General features: G+C 39.2%; 2 protein-coding genes across 8 annotated transcripts in view; one reads left to right on the top strand and one right to left on the bottom strand.

Annotated features, from left to right (window-relative positions):
- The first annotated feature begins 3,160 nt into the window (after positions 1 to 3,160).
- Positions 3,161 to 7,492, top strand: LOC127986861 (coiled-coil domain-containing protein 66-like). Of its 2 annotated transcripts, none has more exons than XM_052589123.1 (7): positions 3,161 to 3,343; positions 3,413 to 3,505; positions 4,227 to 4,630; positions 4,787 to 4,830; positions 5,638 to 5,846; positions 6,817 to 6,920; positions 7,210 to 7,492. In XM_052589123.1, the coding sequence occupies exons 2-7, from the start codon at positions 3,448 to 3,450 to the stop codon at positions 7,303 to 7,305; spliced, it is 915 nt and encodes a 304-aa protein (XP_052445083.1). In that variant the 5' UTR covers positions 3,161 to 3,343; positions 3,413 to 3,447; the 3' UTR covers positions 7,306 to 7,492. The 2 variants fall into 2 exon arrangements, with proteins under 2 accessions (XP_052445083.1, XP_052445082.1); XM_052589122.1 differs by having other exon boundaries at positions 5,635 to 5,846; positions 7,210 to 7,490.
- A 105-nt stretch (positions 7,493 to 7,597) lies between these two features.
- Positions 7,598 to 23,620, bottom strand: part of LOC127986858 (protein TASOR-like) — a 32,520-nt gene continuing 16,497 nt past the window's right edge. For 2 of the 6 annotated variants that reach the window (XM_052589115.1, XM_052589114.1), the window contains exons 16-25: positions 23,392 to 23,442; positions 21,722 to 21,772; positions 19,952 to 20,078; positions 18,179 to 19,173; positions 16,185 to 16,307; positions 15,903 to 16,062; positions 13,654 to 13,762; positions 13,345 to 13,523; positions 11,340 to 11,495; positions 7,598 to 8,850 (exon numbers count right to left, since the gene is read on the bottom strand). In XM_052589115.1, the coding sequence (XP_052445075.1) occupies positions 7,886 to 8,850; positions 11,340 to 11,495; positions 13,345 to 13,523; positions 13,654 to 13,762; positions 15,903 to 16,062; positions 16,185 to 16,307; positions 18,179 to 19,173; positions 19,952 to 20,078; positions 21,722 to 21,772; positions 23,392 to 23,442 (2,916 nt within the window). In that variant the 3' untranslated portion in view covers positions 7,598 to 7,885. The remainder of the gene's footprint in view (positions 8,851 to 11,339; positions 11,496 to 13,344; positions 13,524 to 13,653; positions 13,763 to 15,902; positions 16,063 to 16,184; positions 16,308 to 18,178; positions 19,174 to 19,951; positions 20,079 to 21,721; positions 21,773 to 23,391; positions 23,443 to 23,620) is intronic. The other 4 variants (XM_052589117.1, XM_052589116.1, XM_052589119.1 and 1 more) reach the window with 2 other exon arrangements.

Raw genomic sequence — 23,620 nt, 5'->3', positions numbered from 1 at the left:
GTTATGCGTATGGGTCTGTCACGTGACAAAGGAACGAGTCAATAGCACGATAGACCCGAACTATGAACTAATCAATACTCTTTCAGGCTCATACTGCATTGGTTAAGAATATGGGTCTGTCACATGACTAAGGAACGAGTAAAAAGCCCGATAGACCCAAACTATGAACTAATCAATACTCTTTCAGGCTCATACTGCATTGGTTATGCGTATGGGTCTGTCACATGATTAAGGAACGAGTCAAAAAACCCGATAGACCCGAACTTTAACCTAATCAATTCTCTTTCCGGTTCAGACTGCATTGGTTATGCGTATGGGTCTGTCACATGATTAAGGAACGAGTCAAAATACCCTATAGACCCGAACTATGAACTAATCAATACTCTTTCCGGCTCAGACTGCATGACTTAAGTGTTATGGGTCTGTCACTTAACTAAGAAACGAGTCAAAAACCCGATAGACCCGAACTATGAACTAATCTATTCTCTTTCAGGCTCATACTGCATTGGTTAAGTGTATGGGTCTGTCACATGATTAAGGAATGAATCAAAAACCTGATAGACCCGAACTATGAACTAATCAATTCTCTTTCCAGCTTAGACTGTTTTGGTTAAGCGTATGGGTCTGCCACGTGACTAAGGAAAGAGTCAAAAAAATGATAGACCCGAACTATGAACTAATCAATACTCTTTCAGGCTCATATTGCATTGGTTAAGCGTATGGGTCTTTCACGTGACAAAGGAACGAGTCAAAAGCCCGATAGACGCGAACTATGAACTAATCAATTCTTTTTCCGGCTCAGACTGCATTGGTTATGCCTATGGGTCTGTCACATGTTTAAGGAACGATTCAAAAACCCGATATACCCGAACTATGAACTAATCAATTCTCTTTCCGGCTCAGACTGCATTGGTTTAGCGTATGGGTCTGTCACGTGATTAAGGAACGAGTCAAAAACCAGATAGACCTGAACTATGAACTAATCAATACTCTTTCCGGCTCAGACTGCATAGGTTTAGCGTATGGGGCTGTCACGTAACTAAGAAACTTGTCAAAAACCCGACAGACTTGAACTATGAACTAATCAATTCTCTCTCCAGTTTAGACTGTATTGGTTAAGCGTACGGGTCTGTCACGTGACTAAGGAACGAGCAAAAACCCGATAGACCCGAACTTTAAACTAATCAATTCTCTTTCTGGCTCAGACTGCATTGGTTATGTGTATGGGTCTGTCACATGTTTAAGGAACGATTCAAAAACCCGATAGACCCGAACTATGAGCTAATCCATTCTATTTCCAGCTCAGACTGCATAGGTTTAGAGTATGGGGCTGTCACGTGATTAAGGAACGAGTCAAAAACCGGATAGACCCGAGCTATGAACTAATCAATACTCTTTCTGGCTCAGACTGCATTGGTTAAGTGTTATGGGTCTGTCACGTAACTAAGGAACGAGTCAAAAACCCGATAGACCTGAACTATAAACAAATCAATACTCTTTCCGGCTCAGACTGTATTGGTTAAGCGTATGGGTCTGCCACGTGACTAAGGAACGAGTCAAAAAAACGATAGACCCGAACTATGAACTAATCCATTCTCTTTTCCAGCTCAGACTGCTTTGGTTTAGCGTATGGGTCTGTCACGTGATTAAGGAACAAGTCAAAAGCCAGATAGACCCGAACTATGAACTAATCAATGCTCTTTCCAGCTCAGATGGCATTGCTTATGCGTATGGGGCTGTCACATGATTAAGGAATAAGTCAAAAACCCGATAGACCCGAACTATGAACTAATCCATTCTCTTTTCCGGCTCAGACTGCATTTGTTTAGCGTATGGGTCTGTCACGTGATTAAGGAACGAGTCAAATGCCTGATAGACCCGAACTATTTACTAATCAATACTCTTTCTGGCTCAGACTGCATTGGTTAAGTGTATGGGTCTGTCACGTGATTAAGGAATGAGTCAAAAACCCGATAGACCCGAACTATGAACTAATCAATACTGTTTCCGGCTCAGACTGCATAGGTTTAGCGTATGGGTCTGTCACGTGATTAAGGAACGTGTCCAAAACGTGATAGACCCGAACTATGAACTAATCAATACTGTTTCCGGCTCAGACTGCATTGGTTAAGCGTATGGGTCTGTCACGTAACTAAGGAACGAGTTAAAAACCCGATAGACCCGAACTATGAGCTAATCCATTCTATTTCCGGCTCAGACTGCATTGGTTAAGCGTATGGGTCTGTCACATGATTAAGGAACGAGTCAAAAGCCTGATAGACCCAAACTTTAAACTAATCAATTCTCTTTCCAGTTTAGACTGTATTAGTTAAGCGTATGGGTCTGTCACGTGACTAAGGAACGAGCAAAAACCCGATAGACCCGAACTTTAAACTAATCAATTCTCTTTCCGGTTCAGACTGCATTGGTTATGTGTATGGGTCTGTCACATGATTAAGGAACAAGTCAAAAACCCGTTAGACCCGAACTATGAACCAATCCATTATCTTTCCGGCTCAGACTGCATAGGTTTAGCGTATGGGGCTGTCACGTGATTAAGGAACGAGTAAAAAAAACCAGATAGACCCGAACTATGAACTAATCAATACTCTTTCCGGCTCAGACTGTATTGGTTAAGCGTATGGGTCTGCCACGTGACTAAGGAACGAGTCAAAAAAACGATAGACTCGAACTATGATTAAGGAACTATGATTATGGGGCTGTCACGTGATTAAGGAACTCTTTATTTGTCACAACTTCTGAAAGCTGACACTCAAAGAGCAGAAGCACACACTCAATCTGCCATTAATCCAAAACCATACGCTAATTCTCTGCCTTTGACTCAGTTTTCAGTTTAATAAGGCACAACACACAATTATTTATGCAACACAAAAATCTAACCGGAATTAATCTTTGCATGTCTGCAAATGTTTGCTTTTGAGATGTGTTTGTGATATTTTGAATGCGATGCTTCATTTTGCAAGAGATGTGAGGCATTTTGCACAGTTATGTGTGTGCAATTGTTGGATTTGTGTGTAAAGTTTTAAAAATGTGTTGGAAAAAAAACTAAGATACAGTGATCTGTGCATTTTTAAGTTCACACAGCATACTATAAGCTTTTAAATAAGGTCTATTTTGAGTAGTATATTTAATATGAAAACTCTGTGAACTCTTTTCCAGGAGGTGCAGTCTCGTAAAACAGAGGAGCTGTACCTGAGCATTCAAAGAGCGCAAGAGGAGGCCTGTAAAGACAAACACATCCAGAGAATCAGAGACCTGGCCAAGAAAGGCCACAATGTGTCCAGACTACTGCACAGCCTGGAAACAGACTCCGTCTCACAGGGTATGAGGGAAATAAACTTCCTTTGTTTTCCCTAGATTGTGTATGCATTATTCTAAAGCTGTCTTTTAGCCCTTAGCGGTGAAGACTTACCTGCTCCATCAGAGATGAGGACAGCAGCTCCTTCCACAATATCTCCGAGAAGAGACACCGCTGTTCAGACAGGTTTGATACTTCACCCAGAAATGAAGATCCTGTCATCATTTACTCATCCTCATTCTGAATGCATTAATGAGTTTATACAGCAACATCATGTTCATACACACACATATTGACGATGGCTTTCAGGTTCCAAAAAGAAAGAAAAAAAAAATAAGTATAAAAGTTTTTGAGAAGTCTTCAAGAAATGTCAAAAGCTCTCAAAATATGATCTATTTTTGTTACATTTGTGAGTCTGTAGAACAAAAGCAGTCGTCAGTAGCACAGGTATATTTGTAGAAATAGCCAACAATACATTGTAGGGGTCAAAATTATACATTTTTCTTTTATGGCAAAAATAATTAGGATATTAAGATCAACAACCCATACATCAATGGAAACCTTAGTTATTCAGTAAATTTGAATTTTAAAAAAATTTATCCTTATGGCTGGTTTTGTTGTCCAGGGTTTATAATCTGACATTCGAGAGACAATGACGTCAAAACTCATCCATACAGCAATTAAATCTGAACATGGCTGTGAAATTGAAGCTTTGGTGGAGGAGATTTCTGTAAATGACCAATCTGGTTTTGATTTCACTTGTACAGAAAAGAGTTGAGTAATTAAAGTACAAACAGCATTTATGATGAGAGGTTGGTGAGTAAATAATGACAGAAACTTCATTTGTAAAAAATGTTTCTAAATGAAAGTATGAGCGCTGGCTCAATATCAGTCTGTGATTTTGCAGAGATCATCCCTCAGGCAGAGAGTGAGAGCGTTATCCCCAGAGCTGGTGTCACAGGCCCAGCTCCTTCAAACAACACTTCCCAGCGATGTGAGGTGAAAGCATCTGCAAAGAGCCACAGCAAGCAGCATGTGAGAGAAGCAGACGCTTATGAGCCTTACGCACGGAGCGGCAGGATCCACAGTGTGGAGAAGAGGCCCGAGTGGAACACACAGAGACCCAGCAGAGCCTTCGTCCCGGCGTCAGAGCGCTACCCTGAAGCCCTGCAAAGACACCGACAGGAGAGCAGGAGACAGAGGCAGCAGCAGATGATGACACTGCTGGAGAGAAGCACACCGCAGCTGCTTCATAACCACAAATCTCCAGCACAGACACGCGGGACGTCCCCTCCAGCACAGGGGCAAAGAGTATGTCACTTTCCTTTAGTAGTTAAGAGCAGTGACCGTGATTAGAACCAGAACTATTGTTAAATTCCTCACAGTTGCCATCCCTATTAATGCACGTTGTGTACATGTTAATAAATGTATTTCTGAGTGTTGATGTAGTTTCTCTTCTCTGTTCAGAGGGAAAATCAACTCCAAGGAGCACCAGCCTACAGCGGTGGAAGGTGAGGATTTTAGCCAGATGCATGAAGCTCTCTCTTTTTACTTGAACATTATTTAGTGGACTACAGTGACTATTTAAGGTCAGAAATCATAACGTAAGCCAAAGGAAATATGTAGTCAAAGAATGGATGCTCTTTAAACTACAAACATTATCAATGATGAACAACTGATTTTAGTTTCATAGGAAGGTCATGATTATTACTTATTTCTCCCTTTTAACCCATTTTTAATTAATCAGTATATTAAACCCCTTTTCAAACAAAGTTTACAGTTCTGTGTTTTTGTTCAGTATCATATAATCGATACATCAGGCTTTAATGGCTAATATAGTATGATATTGTGGGAATATGGAGCTCATACTCAAGAGGGGAAAATGTAAACATAATCTAACAGACTACTTACATAAAGTGCATATAAATATGAATATATGTATATGTGACTTAGAAGAAATGCAAAAATTAGAAAAAGACACTGTGGTACTGTTCCACCTCATTATGCAGCATCAATCTTTTCCAACTGATTAAAATAAATAATTAAAACAAAGGTTTCTTGAGTTCCAGTTCAGCATTAGAAGGATTTCTCAAGAATTAACACAATGTTTTCTTTATAGACTAGAGTAAGAGTAATAGCTGCTAGAGATCCAGCTTTAACATCACAGCAACACAAACAGTAATGTGTACTGTTTTGTAGTCCATTTGAACAGAAAGATGAATTTCTTTCTGAAATGAAGCATTACCTTTGAAAGCGTGTGTTTTCAGCATGCTCGATGTGTTTTCGAGTGGTTAAAGCGTGTCTTGTGTCTCCGGCAGGGTGCCGTCTCCTCCCGCTCCTGCAGGAAAGACCCGTGTGCATCAGTCCTCTCACCATATGATGGAGGACTCGGGCCGCCCCCTGTCGTTAGACTATGTGCCGTATGTGCGCACAGACGAGGTGTATCACATGGACCCCCTCGCTCCGCTGTCCAGACCCCCGACACATGAAGCACAGCAGAGGGACGACACTGATCAGCAAACTACAGGTGACTTTGATATGATCCCTATTGAAATGACTGTTTCTAGTGTGAAAATTAGCTGAACACCGGAAGTGTGACTGCACCTAAGGATTTTGCTACTTTTGTAGCAAACCTGACATTCCCTCCTTTTTTATGCAATGAAGAGCTTCACGCAGTTGTTTTCCATACAGCAACTCACAATAACTGTTTCATCCTAAAATTTGAATTCTGTCATTAATTACTCACCCTCATGACTTTCCAAAAACATAAGACCTCCGTTCATCTTCGGGACACGAATTAAGATATATTTTTTATCCAATCTGAGAGCTCTCTGACCCTCCGTAGACCGCAAGCATGCCAACACGACCAAGGCTCAGAAACGTATCAAGGAGATTGTTAAAAAAGTTCATGTGACATCAGTGGTTCAGTCATAATTTTACAAAGACACGAGAATACTTTTAGTGCACAAAGAAACAAAAATAACAATTTAAGTTACCATCTTCTGCCATTTTAAAGAGTACCCCAGAACATAATCAATGTAATCAGTGTTGTTTACGCTCAGCATTACTTTCAAAATGGTTAAATTAAGCCATTATTTTGGGGGGGTTTTTGCACACAAAGCATTTTTGCTTCAGAAAATTACAGCTGAACCCCTGATGTCACATGGATTATTTTATCGATGCTGTTTCTGAGCCTTGATCATGTCTGATTTCATCAAAGTACCTTAATTAGTGCCCTGAAGATGAAAAAAATGTCTTGCTGGTTTGGCCGACATGGGGTTGAGTGTTTTCATTTTTAAACTAACCTTTAAGCTCAAAACAGGAGTCATACCATAAGAGGCATTGGTTCTGCTTGTTAGATTAGCTGTCATGGTGTTTGCACAATGACGGACTGTGAATCTTAATGGACATACCCATTCTGTGCTGTGTGTGATGAATAGTGTTCAAACCGTTAGGTTTATGTAATGCACAAGTCAAGTTTACGATGGTTCTTGCAGCTGTGAGCAGCACCAGCAGGCAGGCGCCGCCTCGGGTCCAGCATCCTCCTAAAAGCACTGAACGGCAGCAGGCCATCCTGAAGGGTCTGTCCGAGCTGAGACAGGTAACGCTCCCAAACAAGAAGGGACAGCTCAGAGCGTTTCTCTTGTTTGAGTCGGTCAGCATGCCATGGACTAGTCTAGAGTGTTTATACAACATGCAGTTAAAGATGCATTCACAAAATGTTTCTTTTTTTAATGATTTAACTTGAACAAAACTGTGCATAACATACTTAATTCTGTGTGCTTTCGACTGGTTATTAAGGACGAGCTTCCAGTCTGCAACAAACAAAATCCAGCAGGAAACACTGCAGTCTGTAAATGAAAAGCTGATGTTGATTTCTTTTATTTCAGGGTCTGCTGCAGAGACAGCGAGAGCTAGAAACCAGTCTGAACCCTGCGGTGCAAACACAACACAGAAACCACTTCTCACCTTTCAGACCGCTGTGATCCAGAGCTGCTTCCAAACACAAGACCAGCACTTTATACTGCCAGATGTGTCGCTGTCAGACGCTTTTATTAATGACATGTTGTAGACGTGTGACGCATCAGGCACGTTTCTGGGGCTGCAAGTGAACTGCAAGTGAATGTGAATTTTACAGTTTTCCCTAAATGTGAATTAAAGGTATTTAAACAATTTTTAAAACTAAGAGTTGCGTCTACTATTGCCCATACTTTTCACGCTGGTTCTGCTCAATTATACATGACCATTACTTCTGAATCAGCAATACAGACACAAGACTAGTTTGAAAGTTGTTTAATGTATGTTAATCAGCTTTATAAAAATCTTAAAACCAAGGCCTTGAGCTTCTTCACAAAAGAGAAAAATGAACCGACAGAATGCGCCCCACCAACATGCAAATGCAAAATACAAATATAATGCTCTCTGGAAAAATATGAAATGAATCACATTTTTATCTCACTCTCAGTGAAAACCTAGAAATGTTTGACTTCTCTTTTATACAAAAGTCGAACTGAGTCTGGGAGTTTGTAAACACAAGTTTGAAAACTATATACACGCGCCGCTGGCTCACCAGCCACCGAATCCTCCTCTGTTGGGATGATATGCATTCCCTTGGAAGGAAGGGTTTCCCTGCCAGGTCTGGAGAAACGGAGACCCCTGGATCTGCTGCATATCTACACCGTAGTGCGCCCCCCAGAGGCCCGGTGCCGAGCCCTGCGCTAAACCACCGCCCCAGGACATCTGCGTGCTAGGATTGGGCACGAACCCAGTGTAGGCCGGAGCTCCCACCACTCCAGAGCTGTTGGGAACGCTGCAGTTCAGAAGAGGATGCCCAACAGAGGCATTGTTAGAGATGAAGCTCGGGCCCGCCGTGAAGCCCTGCAGCGCTGGATAATAGCCCTGTCCCGCTGCTTCAGAGGAACTAGCACTGCTCACTGCAGTTTTCTCTAAAACGCCGCTTTCATTGGACGGTTGTCCTGCATTAGCCGTGACCATGGAGCTTGTGCTGGATTGCTCCCAAGCTTTGGAAATATTCGGTATACTGCTGGTGCTCTCAGCTGCCGTTGCTCCATACAGGACCAGTTCATGACTGGCTTCGCCTGGAGAAGAAGAGTTCAGCGGAGCCCCAGCTGCTTCAGCTTTGACTGGCATCTCAGGCCGAGTACTGGACACACTGTGGTTTCCTGAGGAGCACTGAGGATAGGAGTCAGACAGACCGCTGTGGCCGAGGAAGCTCTGGTGAGGATCGACTCCAAAAGACGTCTGGAGAGTTTCGCCCGAGTTTGACTTGGAAAGCATCCTGGATGTCTTGAACTGGGAAATCGCTTCACTTAGAGCCACGAAGTCTATTGGTTTCGGTGACTGGCTGGTGGTTGTGATCACAGGAATTGAATTGGCTTGGTCTTGGAGAGAGGGTTCGGAGAACGGGTGCTGGTCCGGGACAACACAGGGCGTCTCCGCTGAGACCGAGACCAGGATTGGGTTATCTGGAGAATCAGGGTCCGAGTCCAAGGACATGCTATCGTCTCTCACTACAGGGACAAGAGAGAGGTTACAGCCATCAACGATCACAGCTTCAGATGAATTTAATACACTTTCCCAATATACTGGATTTGATCTGTAATTTAAAGCAAAGATTTCAATATGAATTTTCAACTACTTTCATTTTCAGTAAAAAAACTCAGAAGATTGTCAAGTGTAGGAACAATCAAGTTTTGCTCAAATGACGGCAGAATAGCTCCTTGCATGTTGGTGGGCAAAATAACATTCTGATTCAGAATTATTGGTCATTTTCAGAACATTAAATGTTGTCTTTGATTGTACAATGCCAAAGTAACTTTACGCTCTACAAAATGAATTTTTATTCTAAATATAGAAGAACTGCATTCAGGTTACTGTACCTAGTGTCCTAAGCATCAATTCTGCTGGCATTTACAATTATGTATTTTTCATGAACCATGAAATACACACAGAAAATGTCAAATGTCAGAAGAATAAAGAGAAAAAGTTAGGATTTATCAAAATACATTTATTGGAAGAGTTTTATATATATATATATATACAGTTTCCCTAACCAGATACAAAATGTATTACTCATGCCAGTTCAGTTTATTGGTTTTTAAGTGTTATTTCTGTTGTGATGAAACCGTTAAAAAGTTATGGTTCCAAACAGAAACCCTTTCTGTATTTACACATTAAAACAGAAACTTTTTTTTACTTTAGTGTTTTTAAGACGTATAGCATTCTGTCAACTTTTACATCTAATATGAATCTTCAAACAACAATCTTTACACCTGCAGAAGGTTACAAACCCACGCGCACACACAGGGTCCAAAACAAACACTCGCCAAGTGCCAAAAGCAGCAGGTAACACCGGAGTTACTGTCCAGTCGACTGGCAGCTTTCAGTGACTGCAGCACAATGGCTGGTTTATCAAATATTAAAAAGCCTCAATGTGAGCATTTCTCAGCATTTTCTCTTTTAGTTTGGTTCATTAAGGCAGTGTTGGGGAAAGTTACCTTTAAAAGTAATGCATTACAATATTGAATTACTCTATAAAAAGTAACTAATGGCATTACTTTTTATAAAAAATAATGCATGCTGTAACTTTTTGTCAGCAGGGCTGGGCTTGCTTATTTGTTTTTGGTAAGTGTCAAGGCTCTTTCACATAAAAAGTGAAACGAATAAGCCTTTTGCTGAAGGACATGCTTCTGCACCTGTCCCAATTCCTCTCAACAAGGGGACAGGAGAGCTGTCAGTGAATAAATTGGAAAACAATGTAACTTTCGTTACTTATTTGAAAAATATATTTTATAGCAAATTTAATGTTAGTTACACTTTATTTTAAGATACGTTACATGTATTTACTATTATAATTATTAAGCATGACTGCATGCAAGTAACTACGTCCACCCCAATCCTAACCCTTACCATACAGTAAGTACATGTAGTTAATTAATGTAACCCAGTACTTAAATGTATAATTACACTGTAACAAGGACACCTGAAACAGGTGCACTGCAAAAATGCTGTCTTGATAAATATACATGTCATTTATCAGCTACGAGCTGAAACCTTAAGAGATAAACAGCTGCACGCCGACCAGTTTAACGCGCATAACACTTTTTAGTGTGCTTTGAATTGTTGCTTTTTGAAAGCAAACCAAACTATTGCCACATTATTCGAAAATACGTCCCTGATTCAGAACAAAGCTAATGATCTAGAGGTTTGTAAATGTGGTGATTGCAATTCAATTTATATTTATTTTATAAATTTTGCATCAGTTTATCACCACAAATATATCTCCCAAAAACTCCATGTGGCTACTCTAACATGACCTACCAAAACATTTGGAAATATATATTAGGAATGGGAAATGTCTTCACATTTTTGTGACAGGCGCTGCTTCAAAAAAATCATTATTTATTAATTGAGTATTTTTGGGTAAAAATGTATTTATTCAGTATTTATTATTATTAAGCCAAAAATACATATCAATTTGTAAAAAATATTTTTTAAAATTGTTTAAAGGTACTTTAACAAAAACATAGAAAAACCCCACTCTATATTTATTTTGGACCCTGGTTACAGCTGATGGTTATAATCAGAGGTGAATATCACAAAAGACCTGTTGATCCCAAAGGTAAACAGATGGTTTCTATTGAGTGTTTCATCCACGTCCATCCACCCACGAGATGAAAAGCCTTTACAAAAGCACAACATGAACTCGGTTGCCTTTACAGTCTCCTCTGTTCTCAGCCTCGGCTCCTACTTAGCTTGTTATTATCATCGCATAATGCCGCTGTGTGATCAAGAACCTTCAGTACTCTTCTAGCAAACACCATTTAGTCCTGTTATTTTCTATTCTGTTTGTTGAGCTGTTCATGGACATTACAAGCTTCTCTCTGACTCGAGTATTAGCGGGCCTCTCCTCAGAGATCACTCAGGCTCATGGACAGTGAGAGCAAGACTCAGTGTAGTTTGGGATGCTGTCAGACGGGTTTACCACAGAATCACTTACATGACGCTGGAGCGGGAGAGCCACAAGTCTCTGCTGATGGAGCGCTGTCCACATTTCCTCCAGACGCTAAACTGCTTATTATAAACTTTATCTCATCAGCATTGGCAATGACTATGCCACTGCTGGAGTACTGGGGAAACATCTCAAACTGGCAACCTGTTGGAACGGGATTTAAACAAACATTACTTTGGTCATAAGCATTCGCAACAAGTATTTACATAATCATAAAACACCCAAGAATGTCCTGTTAAAATACATAATTGATTTAAACCGTATATATGCTAAACAAAAGCAATATAATGAAGATAATTAAATACGATTTCTGCAGTACGGACAGATACATGAAAAGTTGGACAGTACACTTAAATCAAAATAGGAAATAGAAAGTGTCTGTGAATATTAAACCACTTAGATATGAATCCCTGCATGATTCTTTGCATGTCTCTGTACGGATTAATGGCACAGACGAGCAGTTTTGTTTACTACACACATACTGAAGCGTGCCTGACGCTTTCAAATATTTCAGAGTCGTATACAAACAGAAACGTAAAGGTCTTGATAGCAACCCGTCAAAATAAAAGTTTGGTTTAACCTGAAGAAATGGTATCAGAAATATTACTTAATATAATGAAAGCACTACTACTACTACTAATAAAATTATTATTAAACTTTATTTTTAAAGGAATATTTACCAGAACAATTACTTAATATTTTTCAACACCTTATTTCTGAAAAATAAATGAATAAAATGAAAACATAAACATGTATAAAATAGAATTAAATCAATTAATTTGAAGTGCTTTGATTTTTAATTATTTTATAAAATATTCATATGGAATCTAGATTATTAATGGAAAACAGAATGTATTTTTTTTAAATGAAAATATTTTTTCAACAATTGCTGTTTAAGTAGGTTTTAAGATGTTAAGGTTTTTTTTTTTTTATGAATAAAGTTTAATTTAATAATTAAAACTGAAATGAGAGGCAAAAAAAAAAAAACTGAATACAGAATGAATGAAAAAATGAATACAGTATTTAGAAATAAAACTGATTTTGGTAAATAAAACCGATTTCATAGGGCCCCACGTAATCTGCCAACAGTCTGTAGTTCCCAGGACAGAGTTTGAACCATTCAATCTGAAACACCGAGCCTTGACCGTCTGCTTTCTGTTATTCCCTGTGACTGCTTGACTACAGGAGAGCTGGATCCTCTTTATTTTGTCACTTTCTATCCTCCATTTAGATGTGCAAATGAGCTTGGTTTTGTTATTTGTTCTTAGTTTAACTTCTACTCTTGTAAAACCACACTGACTCTTCATAAGTGCTGGATTTTCAAGAGAGAGGGACTCTGGGTTCCTTATATGGCATGAATTTAGCTTGATTCACCTCTCTACCTACAGTTTTGATAATGTTATTGCTATTTACCTAATTTAAAGAAACATTATGTTGCTTGCTTTTAAGTTTACTTTTAAGTACTTTTAAGTACAAAGATTCTTGACCTCTTTTGTTTCTAAAGTAGAACAGGATGAATAATGTGCAAATGGTGTGAAGAGTGATTTCATGAAGCTAATGTTTGCAGATAACCACAGATGTTAAGATGATTACAGGGGATTGAATGTGTTAAAACCACAAGCGGATGTAAGACTGACAAAGGCTACAATGACGAAGAGGAAAATACATGATTTACAGACACTGAAGCTAACTCTCCATTACAAATTGCACAAACAGGAAACAAATTGGAAACACATCACATTTGTCAAAACTCCCATACATCACATTTTTCCTGCAATTCTAAAAATGTATATTGCGCAAAACTGCAATGGGAACATATTTTTTCACTTTTGAATACATAAACCTACAAACATCCATAGACATGACTCATCTCGGGAGGAAAACATAGATTTTAGTCACATAGCATGGGTTAAACGCAGTCATATCATGTAAACGCAGCAGTGAGATGTAGACCGCAAGACATCAGTTACGCAGGACACTTGTGTCACTATACCTGTCAGAAATATCAGGTGTCGTTGTTTGATGAATCTGGCTTGCAGATCCACTAGACAGTCGAGGTCAGGCGCCTGACGTGATGGAGTGTCACAGTCGTGGTACGACAGGATCTCAACGATGTGTCTCTTCTCATATTCACTGAGGATCTCGAACAGCTTCAGAGCATCAGGTTTGAGCCTGGAAACAGCACAGAAACAAACAAACAAACAGTTCTTACAGTGCAATCAAACTATTTCACTCTGTGTCACCACTTGGTAAACATAAACTTTGCTTGCGCCTCCGAAGTTTGAAAGGTTTGGTGTCAAACCTGCTGTGCTCTCGGAGTTTCTTGTGTGATTTGAAGTGCACCCTCCACCTCCAGGGGCTCTGGGGAGAGTTCAGCTGCTCAATGTACTCAAGGATATCTTGAAGTTTCTCTAAAAACAGACAAAACACGTGTTAAGTTAGGGCTGGATGACATGACCTAAAATCGAAAGCTTGATTAATTGAACATTTTACCTGGATTACAGTTAATGAACAACTATATTTATCATTATGTTTTTTTCTTCATTGACCAGGTGGGATATTGTTTTTTATTGAATATTTCGAACAATTGAAATAAAGTACACAGCTTAAAATGAAAAAGCAAAAAAACAAAGTACTCTTGAAAACAATATTGTAAATAAATGTGTTATATAATGCAATGTGAGTAGTAGAAGAATATTTTTATTTAAAGGGGGGGGGGGGGGGTGAAATGCTCGTTTTCACTCAATATCCTGTTAATCTTGAGTATCTATAGAGTAGTACTGCATCCTTCATAACTCCAAAAAGTCTTTAGTTTTATTATATTTATAAGAGAAAGATAGTCTGTACCGATTTTTCCCGGAAAAACACGAGCGCCTGGAGGCGTGACGTGTGGGCGGAGCTAAAAAAATCACGAGCGCCAGTAGGCTTTTGCGTTGAGAGCGTTTGGAAGCTGTGACATTACCGTGAGGAAAAAACCATCATCCAAAACAAACCATCGCTTACAGTCAGATTCAGCCGTTTATTTATGATCCAGAATCAGATCCAGAGGCTGAAACTGAACGAGAGCAGCAGCAGCAACGACTCGCTCCGAGCAGGGCTCGAACCTGGGTCTCCGATGGGAGGCGGACGCACTAACAAGGAGGCAGAGATATTTGAAGCAGTTTTACTCACCGCCTGCGGTTCCAACACACGATCGTGACCCTTTTTCGTTGGGATTGCATCATCCTTAAGAAATAAACGATACGCAAATCCGTCGTCAAACTGGGCCTTGTTTGTAAAACAAGCATCTTCGAAATGCAGGGAACAAACACAAACACTTGCACAACTCCGTTGATGCTCTGTAAAAATAAACTCCATCCACTGGTCCCTTGCTGTTTCTCTTTTGGTAATCTGTGCAGGGTTGTCTTGCCCTGGCAACCAAAAACACACTCCTTTTGTGACATTTCGTGACGCTCTCGCTCTGATCAGTGAAGTCTGTTGTGCTCTCAGTGCTCTGCTATACGGAGCGCGTGCTCTTCCAGCAGAAGTGCCTCAGGACCCATATAAGGAAATTCCATTCCATCTAACGTCACACAGAGCCATACTCGAAAAAAACTTTCAGAAACTTGTGACAAACCGGAAGGAGAATTTTGGGAACAAAAATACTCCTTCAAACGTACAACTTAATTTTTGAAACTTTGTCCATGTTTATCATGGGAATCCAACTCTTTAACAGTGTAAAAACTCAGTATGCATGAAATAGCATTTCACCCCCCTTTAATGCCATTTCAGCATCTTCGGTTATTTTCATGGCAAAAATTCTAAAAAAATAAAATACGAGTATAACATACACAATAAACACCAGCAAAGAAACAAACATGAGTTTTATTATATTACAAAAATGTTTTTACATTAACTTTAAAAAAAAAACTAAATTCTGGCATAATCATACTAAACTAAGTTAATGCAATGTTAAAAGTAGAAAGTAGTAACTTGCAGGCGCTGAAAAAAAAAAAAAAAAAACAATAGTAGCGGCCATAAACATGTCCAGTGCACAATGCACACACGTCAGCATGATTTATGGGCAAACTTTTTTAAGAATTAAAAAAAATAATAATAATTTAAATAATCAGCATGGGAAAATGAAATCAGTTAGTTTCAGTACTTCATAATTTTGATTAATCATCCAGTCCTATGTTGAGTAAAATCAACCTAAGTGTCAATAACACTCAATGATATACCTAAAAACCATGGCTACGACAATAAATCATTCTGCTTCAATTTCTCTTTATGCATTAGAGACAATAAATAATTCTTGACACATAGGAACTTACAAGGGTGTTCATCGTGGGCTGTATTTACATTAATCTCACATCATAAAAGCATAAAAGGCGAGGTGCAAGTAGATTTAACCACTCACATGACTCTTCTTCATGAGAATCTGAGTGTGTGGTTCAAAACTAAACTCAGAATCTAATGTGAGACACTGGCGATGCATTCCAACGATCTCACGAATGGCGACACATGCATTTATCGTCCAGCCCTAGTGAAATCCTGTTGAGGATGCATTACCTGCAGTGATGGCAGCTGGGTTCAGGACGTGCTCGTCTGACACGATGAAGCCTCCGGCCTGAAAGAGCTCGTTGTACGTGTGGTTCTGGATGTCACTCAGGTTGTCTACGCCAGCAAAGCTCACAGACGGATGCTTCTTCAAGGAAATCAGAGACGGTATCTAAGGGTAAAAAACACAACATCAGGTGCTTTACAGTTTTTTTAACCAGTTGCAATATTGAAGAGGAATCAACATACTTTTTAATAATCTATCTCAAAGTGAAGTGCTGAGCTCTGGCTAACCTTGTGAACCTGTGCGGCGATGTCCATATTCTGAATGATGACCAGCAGTTTGTCTTGACTGCTGCTTTTCTCAAGGAAACCATGTGGGTCACACTCCAAGTTCCCCAACTTCTTCAAATATTCCTGTTACCAATGTCAATACAGTACAGGGTGAGTATGTCTCCAGATCTCTGGGCAACTTCTCAATTCATGTAGCACTTGTTAGTAAGTTACACCTGCACCTACATTTCCTCACAAGTTAGTGAAACATTTCTGCCTAAGTGGCCATATTTACAGCTGCTACTAACATCTGACCTCAAGGGAAAAGCACTTAATACAGGTGTAAAGATGCTCTGAATTTGTAATAGTGTGGGTTATTTTTATAAATTGTGCCATGTATATGCATTAGAAAGGCATTTATACAAAGTGTAAGAAAGCCTTGTTCAAGAGTTTCAAGATAATAAAAATGATCAACATAAAATCTGCTTTCACTCAAGACCTAAATTAATGTTTACAAGGATACTCAAACATTCAAGCATGTGTATTTAACACTTCAAGACCAATAAAGCAACAGAAATACTCATGCACTATGAGCAATAGATTCATGTGCACAGAAACAGTCACACATGTAGTGCTGTTCTTTGCATTTAAACCGCTTTAATTCCCTAATTTTTATACCGCAATGCTTAAAATGTGTGCAAATTATACATTTTCATGTAAGCGCATAATTGCGATGGAGATGATAATCAAAAATCTCTACCGGTTGACAAATTTCTACCATTCACTTCATTGTGTTCACTCCTTTCTGATATAGTTCATTCAACTAACATTAACTATTTACAGATTAATGAACGAGTGAGCGATTTCGTGTTTACATTTTACATGGCACGGGACTGTGAAAAAGCTGTGCAAAATCCAATCTGAGCAGTCAGACTGAAAAAGATTTCCAGAAGTGAATGTAGCTCAAAATGTTTCAGTTCACACTTGCTAAATGATCGGATCCCAATCGGATATGTGGAAAAAATGGATTCTGACATAGCATGACATGGTTTTAATTTTACGTTTTCCAGATTTCTTCATAAAATTACTCTAAAGATTATTTCATTTTTATATTTTGATAATTTGGATCAAAGAGCTTTTTAGCCATTGGATCAGAGCACTGTGATTCACAGCATGATTCACTTAGCCTCTAAGTTTCATAATGCTCAACACCATTGTTTCAAAGTGCTGTCAATGCTTTGTAAAACCTTTTGAGTTACTTGAATCTGAATTTGCCAGTCACTCATTGCATGTAACTCGAGTGCAGACCATCTTTATTCATGGCAACACTGAAACAATATTAATCACGCTATTGTGAGTAACAAAAAGCTTTTCCTGTGTAGACTTGACTGCAATAATAACTGACACTTCAAATCAACAATAGTTAATGTTTACTAAAAGCAGTCTTTAGAAATGTCTGAAAATATATCCACATGAATAACCTAATACCTAATGCTTAGTCTTAATGCTCTCACATACTATAAAGCCTTCTAGTAGGGCTGCACGATATTGGGAAAAAATGACATTGCGATATTTTATTTTTCTGCAATATATATTGCGATATGAAATCTAATCAAAATTTTTCTTACAAACAAAATGCGGTGAGCGCACCTACATTCTCATTTTAAATTATTTAAACACCGAAACCATCATGTCAATTGATTAATATGCGCGAGGGAGAGAGAGCAAGACAGCGCTCGTGTTGTTTGAAGACGGTGAGCGTGTGGCCGGGGCTCACTCTCTCTCTCTCTCTCGCTCGCGGGTGTGCGCTCTCTCTCACATTCGTCAAGGGCAGGGGAGCAGCTGGCCCATACGGTTAATGAATAACGGATCAACTACGACAGCCTACAGCGCACATCTTGCAATGTGACTATCGTGGATTCGTACATCATGATATCGATGCTTAAAGGACACATCGTTCAGCCCTACCTTCCAGTGGTCTAGCCTTCAAAGAGCCAGTACAGCGCTACACGTACCTTAATCTCCCAGCAGACGTCACTCTCCTCCTCATCCGTGGAGTGGATGTAGAAGTAGACGATGTTCTTCTGAACTCCTTTGATGATCTCCACCAGGTTACTGATCACCTCTGGCTGCAGCTGATCGATGATACTGCTGATGGCAGAATGAGCGTGTCCTATCTGGCCGTCTTCACCCTCCACAGCACCCGCAGTCTCAGCAACCAAACTACCGTTCATCTCATGAAGATCTTGAGGGACGTTTGTGTCCTGCGTCTTCTGGGTCACCGAGTCCTGCTCTGATGCAAACATCTGCTGGAGATCAGGGTCGGGCACACTTGAGTGATGTTGAGGCTGTGTCTTCGGGGCAGGTAGGGCACTAGAAGGGGAACACGGTGTCAGAGATGACTCCAAGGTGTTATTGGAAGACGTGGAAGCACACGGATTAAAGCTGGAGGACGTATCGGGGACATCTGAAGGAACTTCTGCAGCAGATGAGGAAGACGTCACATGTTCCTGAGCTCTGGGGTATCGACTGACGTGCTGAGGGTCGATGAACATCATCAGGCTGTCGTGGAAATTGCTGATGTAGTTGCTGACGGGAAACGGAGTGTTGTAGTTTGAAACGTAATTAGAAAGTGGCACAGCTGGAGTCTGGAGCGGTTCCCGTGAGCCCTGAGTGCTGGAGCTAGCGACATAACAAATACGTCTGGCCTTCAAGATCTGCTCGACCTCACTGGAGAAACCAGAGACAAGCTCATCGACTATGTGGTCTAAACCGCTGCTGTCTGCAGGACAGTCTGTGGTCACGGCTGGAGTGACGGGCTCTTTCTCCTCAGCCTCTGCTGCTGTCGGGACATCCAGATCCACCGCCGTGTTGCTGCTGTCTGGCTGGCAGGGAGGGGACAGCTCCTTTATGTCCGGCGTGGCCTGTGTAGACACGGTTGGGCTCTGAACGAAGCGTGGGTCTTCAGGATGGTCCATCTGTCTCTGGGAATATCTCTCTGTCTTCAGACCTAAGCAAGCAATTAAGAAAATCTAGATGCTTTAAAGTATTTCGTGTTTTTATGAACTACAAACAACTGGGGCGCAATAAAAATTACTGAGGTTTACTTTTTACTAGTGCTGTCAAACAATTCATTACGATTTATCGCATTCAAAATAAATGTTTTTGTTTACACACACACACACACACATATGTGTGTATGTGTGTGTGTGTGTGCTTATTACATTTATATAAACACATGCATTCATATATTCAAGAAAAATTTTATGTTCATATATTAAACATATTAATTTATAATATAGATTATATGACAAATATTATCACTATATACTGTATGCATTATTTATATATGCATAATAAATATACACACATACTATGAAAACTCTTATTTTGGATGTGATTAATCGCTTGACAGCACTACTTTTTACAGTTTTTTTTTTTTTAACATGAGGACAATCTTCGCTAATTCACAGGAAAAACTGATAAGCATGTTACCATATTGCATTACATATATGAACAGATCAAATTAATGCAACTCTGATCTTCCCTCGATTAACTCTTCATTTGCTGCTTATTAGGTAGCTGTTGTAGTAGATATGTTTAGGTATTGGGAAAGATTAAGGGCTCTAGAATATGGTCATGCAGATTAAGGCATTAATATGTGCTTTATAAACCGTCAATATGCATGCATGCAATAAGAAGTATTTTCCCGCAGTGTTAATTGTTGACTTGTAAGGTCATTATTAGACCCTTTGCACCATTCGTCACATCATATGAAGTGAGTTTACCTGTGATGGGGATCAGCACCCAAGGAATGGTCTTCTCCCCGAGCAGATTAACACCACGCTGCTGTCCTCCAGAATCTGAGCAAGGGCTAAATGCTTCTAAACTACTCAAACTACCAGCGGTCTCCTCCTGAAACGGCAAAAACATTGTCAAAAACCACTACCAAGAGTGGACTTCAAAATCAAATGACTGAATAAATACATAAAAATAAACCATACTTTTGGCTAGATGCAGAACTGGCAACTGTCAGTTAAGTAAAGAGCATAAATCATATGCAGTAGTTTCTAGTACTCTAGCTCATCTACTCTGTTTAGTTCAGTAAATAAAGTGCATCAATTAAACTGCAGGTGAGGAAACACAACAACTCACTGCTTCATATTCACCACACACACAGGCTATGAAAGGAACAGCAAACTACTACACAGTTACTACTTACTACATCTGCTAAAATGAGCAGTTTAACACTAGAGCACACTTTTTCATGAGTCCTCCTTTGAGTAGACACATGAAAATAAATAGGGGATTAAATTGTGAAATAACCTTGGAGCTGCCTTAAAAAAAAAAAAAAAAAAAAAAAATACATTCTTATACAGTACTTTATGTTTGTATTATATATTCCCTAAATTACAGCATTGTTGCATAAAAGCAACATCCCTGGTGTTCAGAATAACAGACCAGTTTGTGTATCTTATATTATTTAAGAATATTTCACATGGACCCTCAAAGCAGAAGCTTTCAATCAGCTTACAAACAAAAATCATGTGCATCTAAGAGTTAAAGATGCAGAACAAACTGAGAGACTGAGCAGTGTCCCAAGAGAGTTGATATAAGTCTATCAGCTTAGTATCGCTCCACTCGGCTGCTGGTGTATTCCTGATTGTCAGATGTGCATTAGTCACGTTTAGTCACATTAATTTAATTATATGTGCCCCTCGAGCACAAAACTAGTCATATGGGTCCATTTTTATTAATTGGGATTTATGCATCATCTTAAAGCTGAATAAATATGATTTCCATTGATGTAGGGTTTTGCTAATAGTCTGAGGGTGCAAAAAAAATATATTTAAATCTGTTTAAATCAAGTTCTTAGCAGTGCACATATGCATTCACAGAAAACTAATAAAAAATTAAGCATTCACTAATCCAAATTTAAGTAAAAAAATAAGTTCTTAAATATGTAAAGTAAGAAATTTACTAAATATCTTCATCAAACATGATCTGTAGTAAATATCCCAATGATTTTTGGCTTAAAAGAAAAAAACGATAATTTTGACTCATACAATGTTTTTTTGGCTATTACTACAAATATACCTGTGCTACTTATGACTGCTTTAGTGCTCCAGGGTCACATATAGTGCCTCTCAGGCTTTAGGAGTACAGTATGAGCCCTGCATGATTGACGATTTCAAGCTAATGCACAACACAATGTTTTGTAAAATGTGGCATCGAGTTTAAAGACCATTTTAAATTCAACACTTTAAATCAAGTCGATGTAGAATGCTTCTCTCTGAGATGCTTATGGTTACATAACATTTGTTCGTAGTATGAAGTATACAATGTATGCCATTCCAAACATAGCCTGAGTGTGTGTTTCAAGATAAAATCATCGTTATATGAACTATATCACACAAGTGTGTTAAAGTGAATTTCTATGAAGATATCTGATGTCAATGTTATAAGAAAAGCATTTTTTCATTTGTTTAGTGCCACAGCGTAACTTCTCGTCTCATCACCTGCATGAGTTTCTCTTTCTGCCACAAACGCTCACCCACCTTTCCTCTCTTCACCTGCGTCTTCTCTACGAAGCCTGTTGTATGCTTTTTCTGTGAAAATCAAGCACTTCAGCTAACAGATTTTTGTCCTGACACTTTGGGAAAGCAATTTGGTCAACAATAGACTTGCAGAATGGCATCTACCTTCTCTTGAAAACCTCTGACCCCAAACTCTATCCTTACATTTCTGCACTAACCTTTTCTTAAAAGTATTCATGTCACAAACCTGTTTCATCAACATTATCAAACTATTCACAGCCAAAGTAAATACATTCTGTTCTCACTTACTCACCCTCAGGTTATTCTAAACCTGCATACATTTTTTATTCCTTTTTTCACAAAGGAACACAAAGGCAACATTTTTAAAGAATATCCTGGTCAATTAACTATGATGAACAGTTTTAAAAACGTATCTTTTTTTCACACAAAATACATCATATATATAATTCTGGACTATGCTGGTAATTTTTGAAGCTTGACAGACTATTGTTCTAAACAAACCAATATCTTAATATCTCTCTAAGATATAAGAAAAAAGTCTCAAAGATATTGTTTCACTGGTTTATGATGACAATAGAATGTACAGGTTCAAGTAATACTAGGGCTGCCCCTAACTAAATATGTTTCTAATGAACTTATAATCACTGAAGGGGTCATGAACTGAGAAACCAAAATTCCCTCGATCTTTTGACACAAGAGGTCTTTATAATATAAACACATAATTGTAAGTTTCAGAACTCAAAACTTTCTTGTGGGCCTAAAAACAGCTTATATTTGCGCCAATCTGCCAAAACAACCACTTGTGGAATGTTCTACTCTATGATGTAATAGTGTGGATAAGCAGATGATCAACACCTGCTTATACAGCACTGCCTGTTTAGCCCCGCCCACTGTTTTTACATCGCTGCCTGTTTAGCCCCGCCCACTGTTTCTACATCGCTGCCTGTTTAGCCCTGCCCACTATTTCTACATTACTGCCTGTTTAGCCCCGCCCACTATTTCTAAATCACTGCATGCTTAACCCCACCCACCGATTCTACATCACTGCCTGTTAAGCCCCGCCCACCAATTCTACAGCACAGCTTAACACTAATTCCGAGTATGGGTCATCGTATTTGGTCACATCACCTTTACAAACAAAGGCACAGTTCGACAGGATTTTCAGAAAGTCAGAAAACAAAAGATGATACTGTGTAGTATCCTGTGTAGTATCCTGACAGTAATGTCGCAAACACTAGAGTAACTAATTATTGTGGTCACTATTGCTTGGTCTACTACAGATTGTTTTTATATGAATCGAGTCATTTAAGCGGTTTTTACTTTAAATCACAGCAGCGTCCATCTGTGAAGGATGTAGGCTGTCAAACATACAACTGTTAGCCAATCACTTTAGAGTCTACAATCATCCACGCCTAGTCAAACACAGCATATTGATGAAGGGTGTCAAAACAGGACAGAAAAGAGCCTATTAGTTATAAATTATGTTTTTTGATGTAAAAATCTTGATAACATTATAAATGGACCTCAGCGAACAATACCAGATTAAAAAAAACGTGGGCAGTTCATGACCCCTTTAAGTCAAAGCTATGACAATGGCATTTTTAATTAGTTTCGTGCCTTTCATTTGTTTAGTCTTGTCCTATCACCAGCATAAATTCTCTTTCACCCACCTTTCCTCTCTTCACATGCGTCTTCTCTATGTAGTCTCTTGCACGCTTTTTCTGTGAAAATCAAGCACTTCAACTAACAGATTTTCTCAAAACAAATGGAAGCTACCCCAAAACAGACACTTTAGGAATGTTATTTGGTCAACATTAGAGCATTAGAAATGGCATCGAGTGCCCTTCTTTTGAGAACCTCTCTCCCCAAACTCCTCCCTTTAAATTTCTACACTAACCT

Source organism: Carassius gibelio, chromosome B22 (assembly GCF_023724105.1).
Source record: "Carassius gibelio isolate Cgi1373 ecotype wild population from Czech Republic chromosome B22, carGib1.2-hapl.c, whole genome shotgun sequence".
Taxonomy (NCBI): Eukaryota; Metazoa; Chordata; class Actinopteri; order Cypriniformes; family Cyprinidae; genus Carassius; species Carassius gibelio.
The sequence above is the reverse complement of the archived record's forward strand: the minus strand, read 5'-3'. Positions and strand labels throughout refer to the sequence as shown.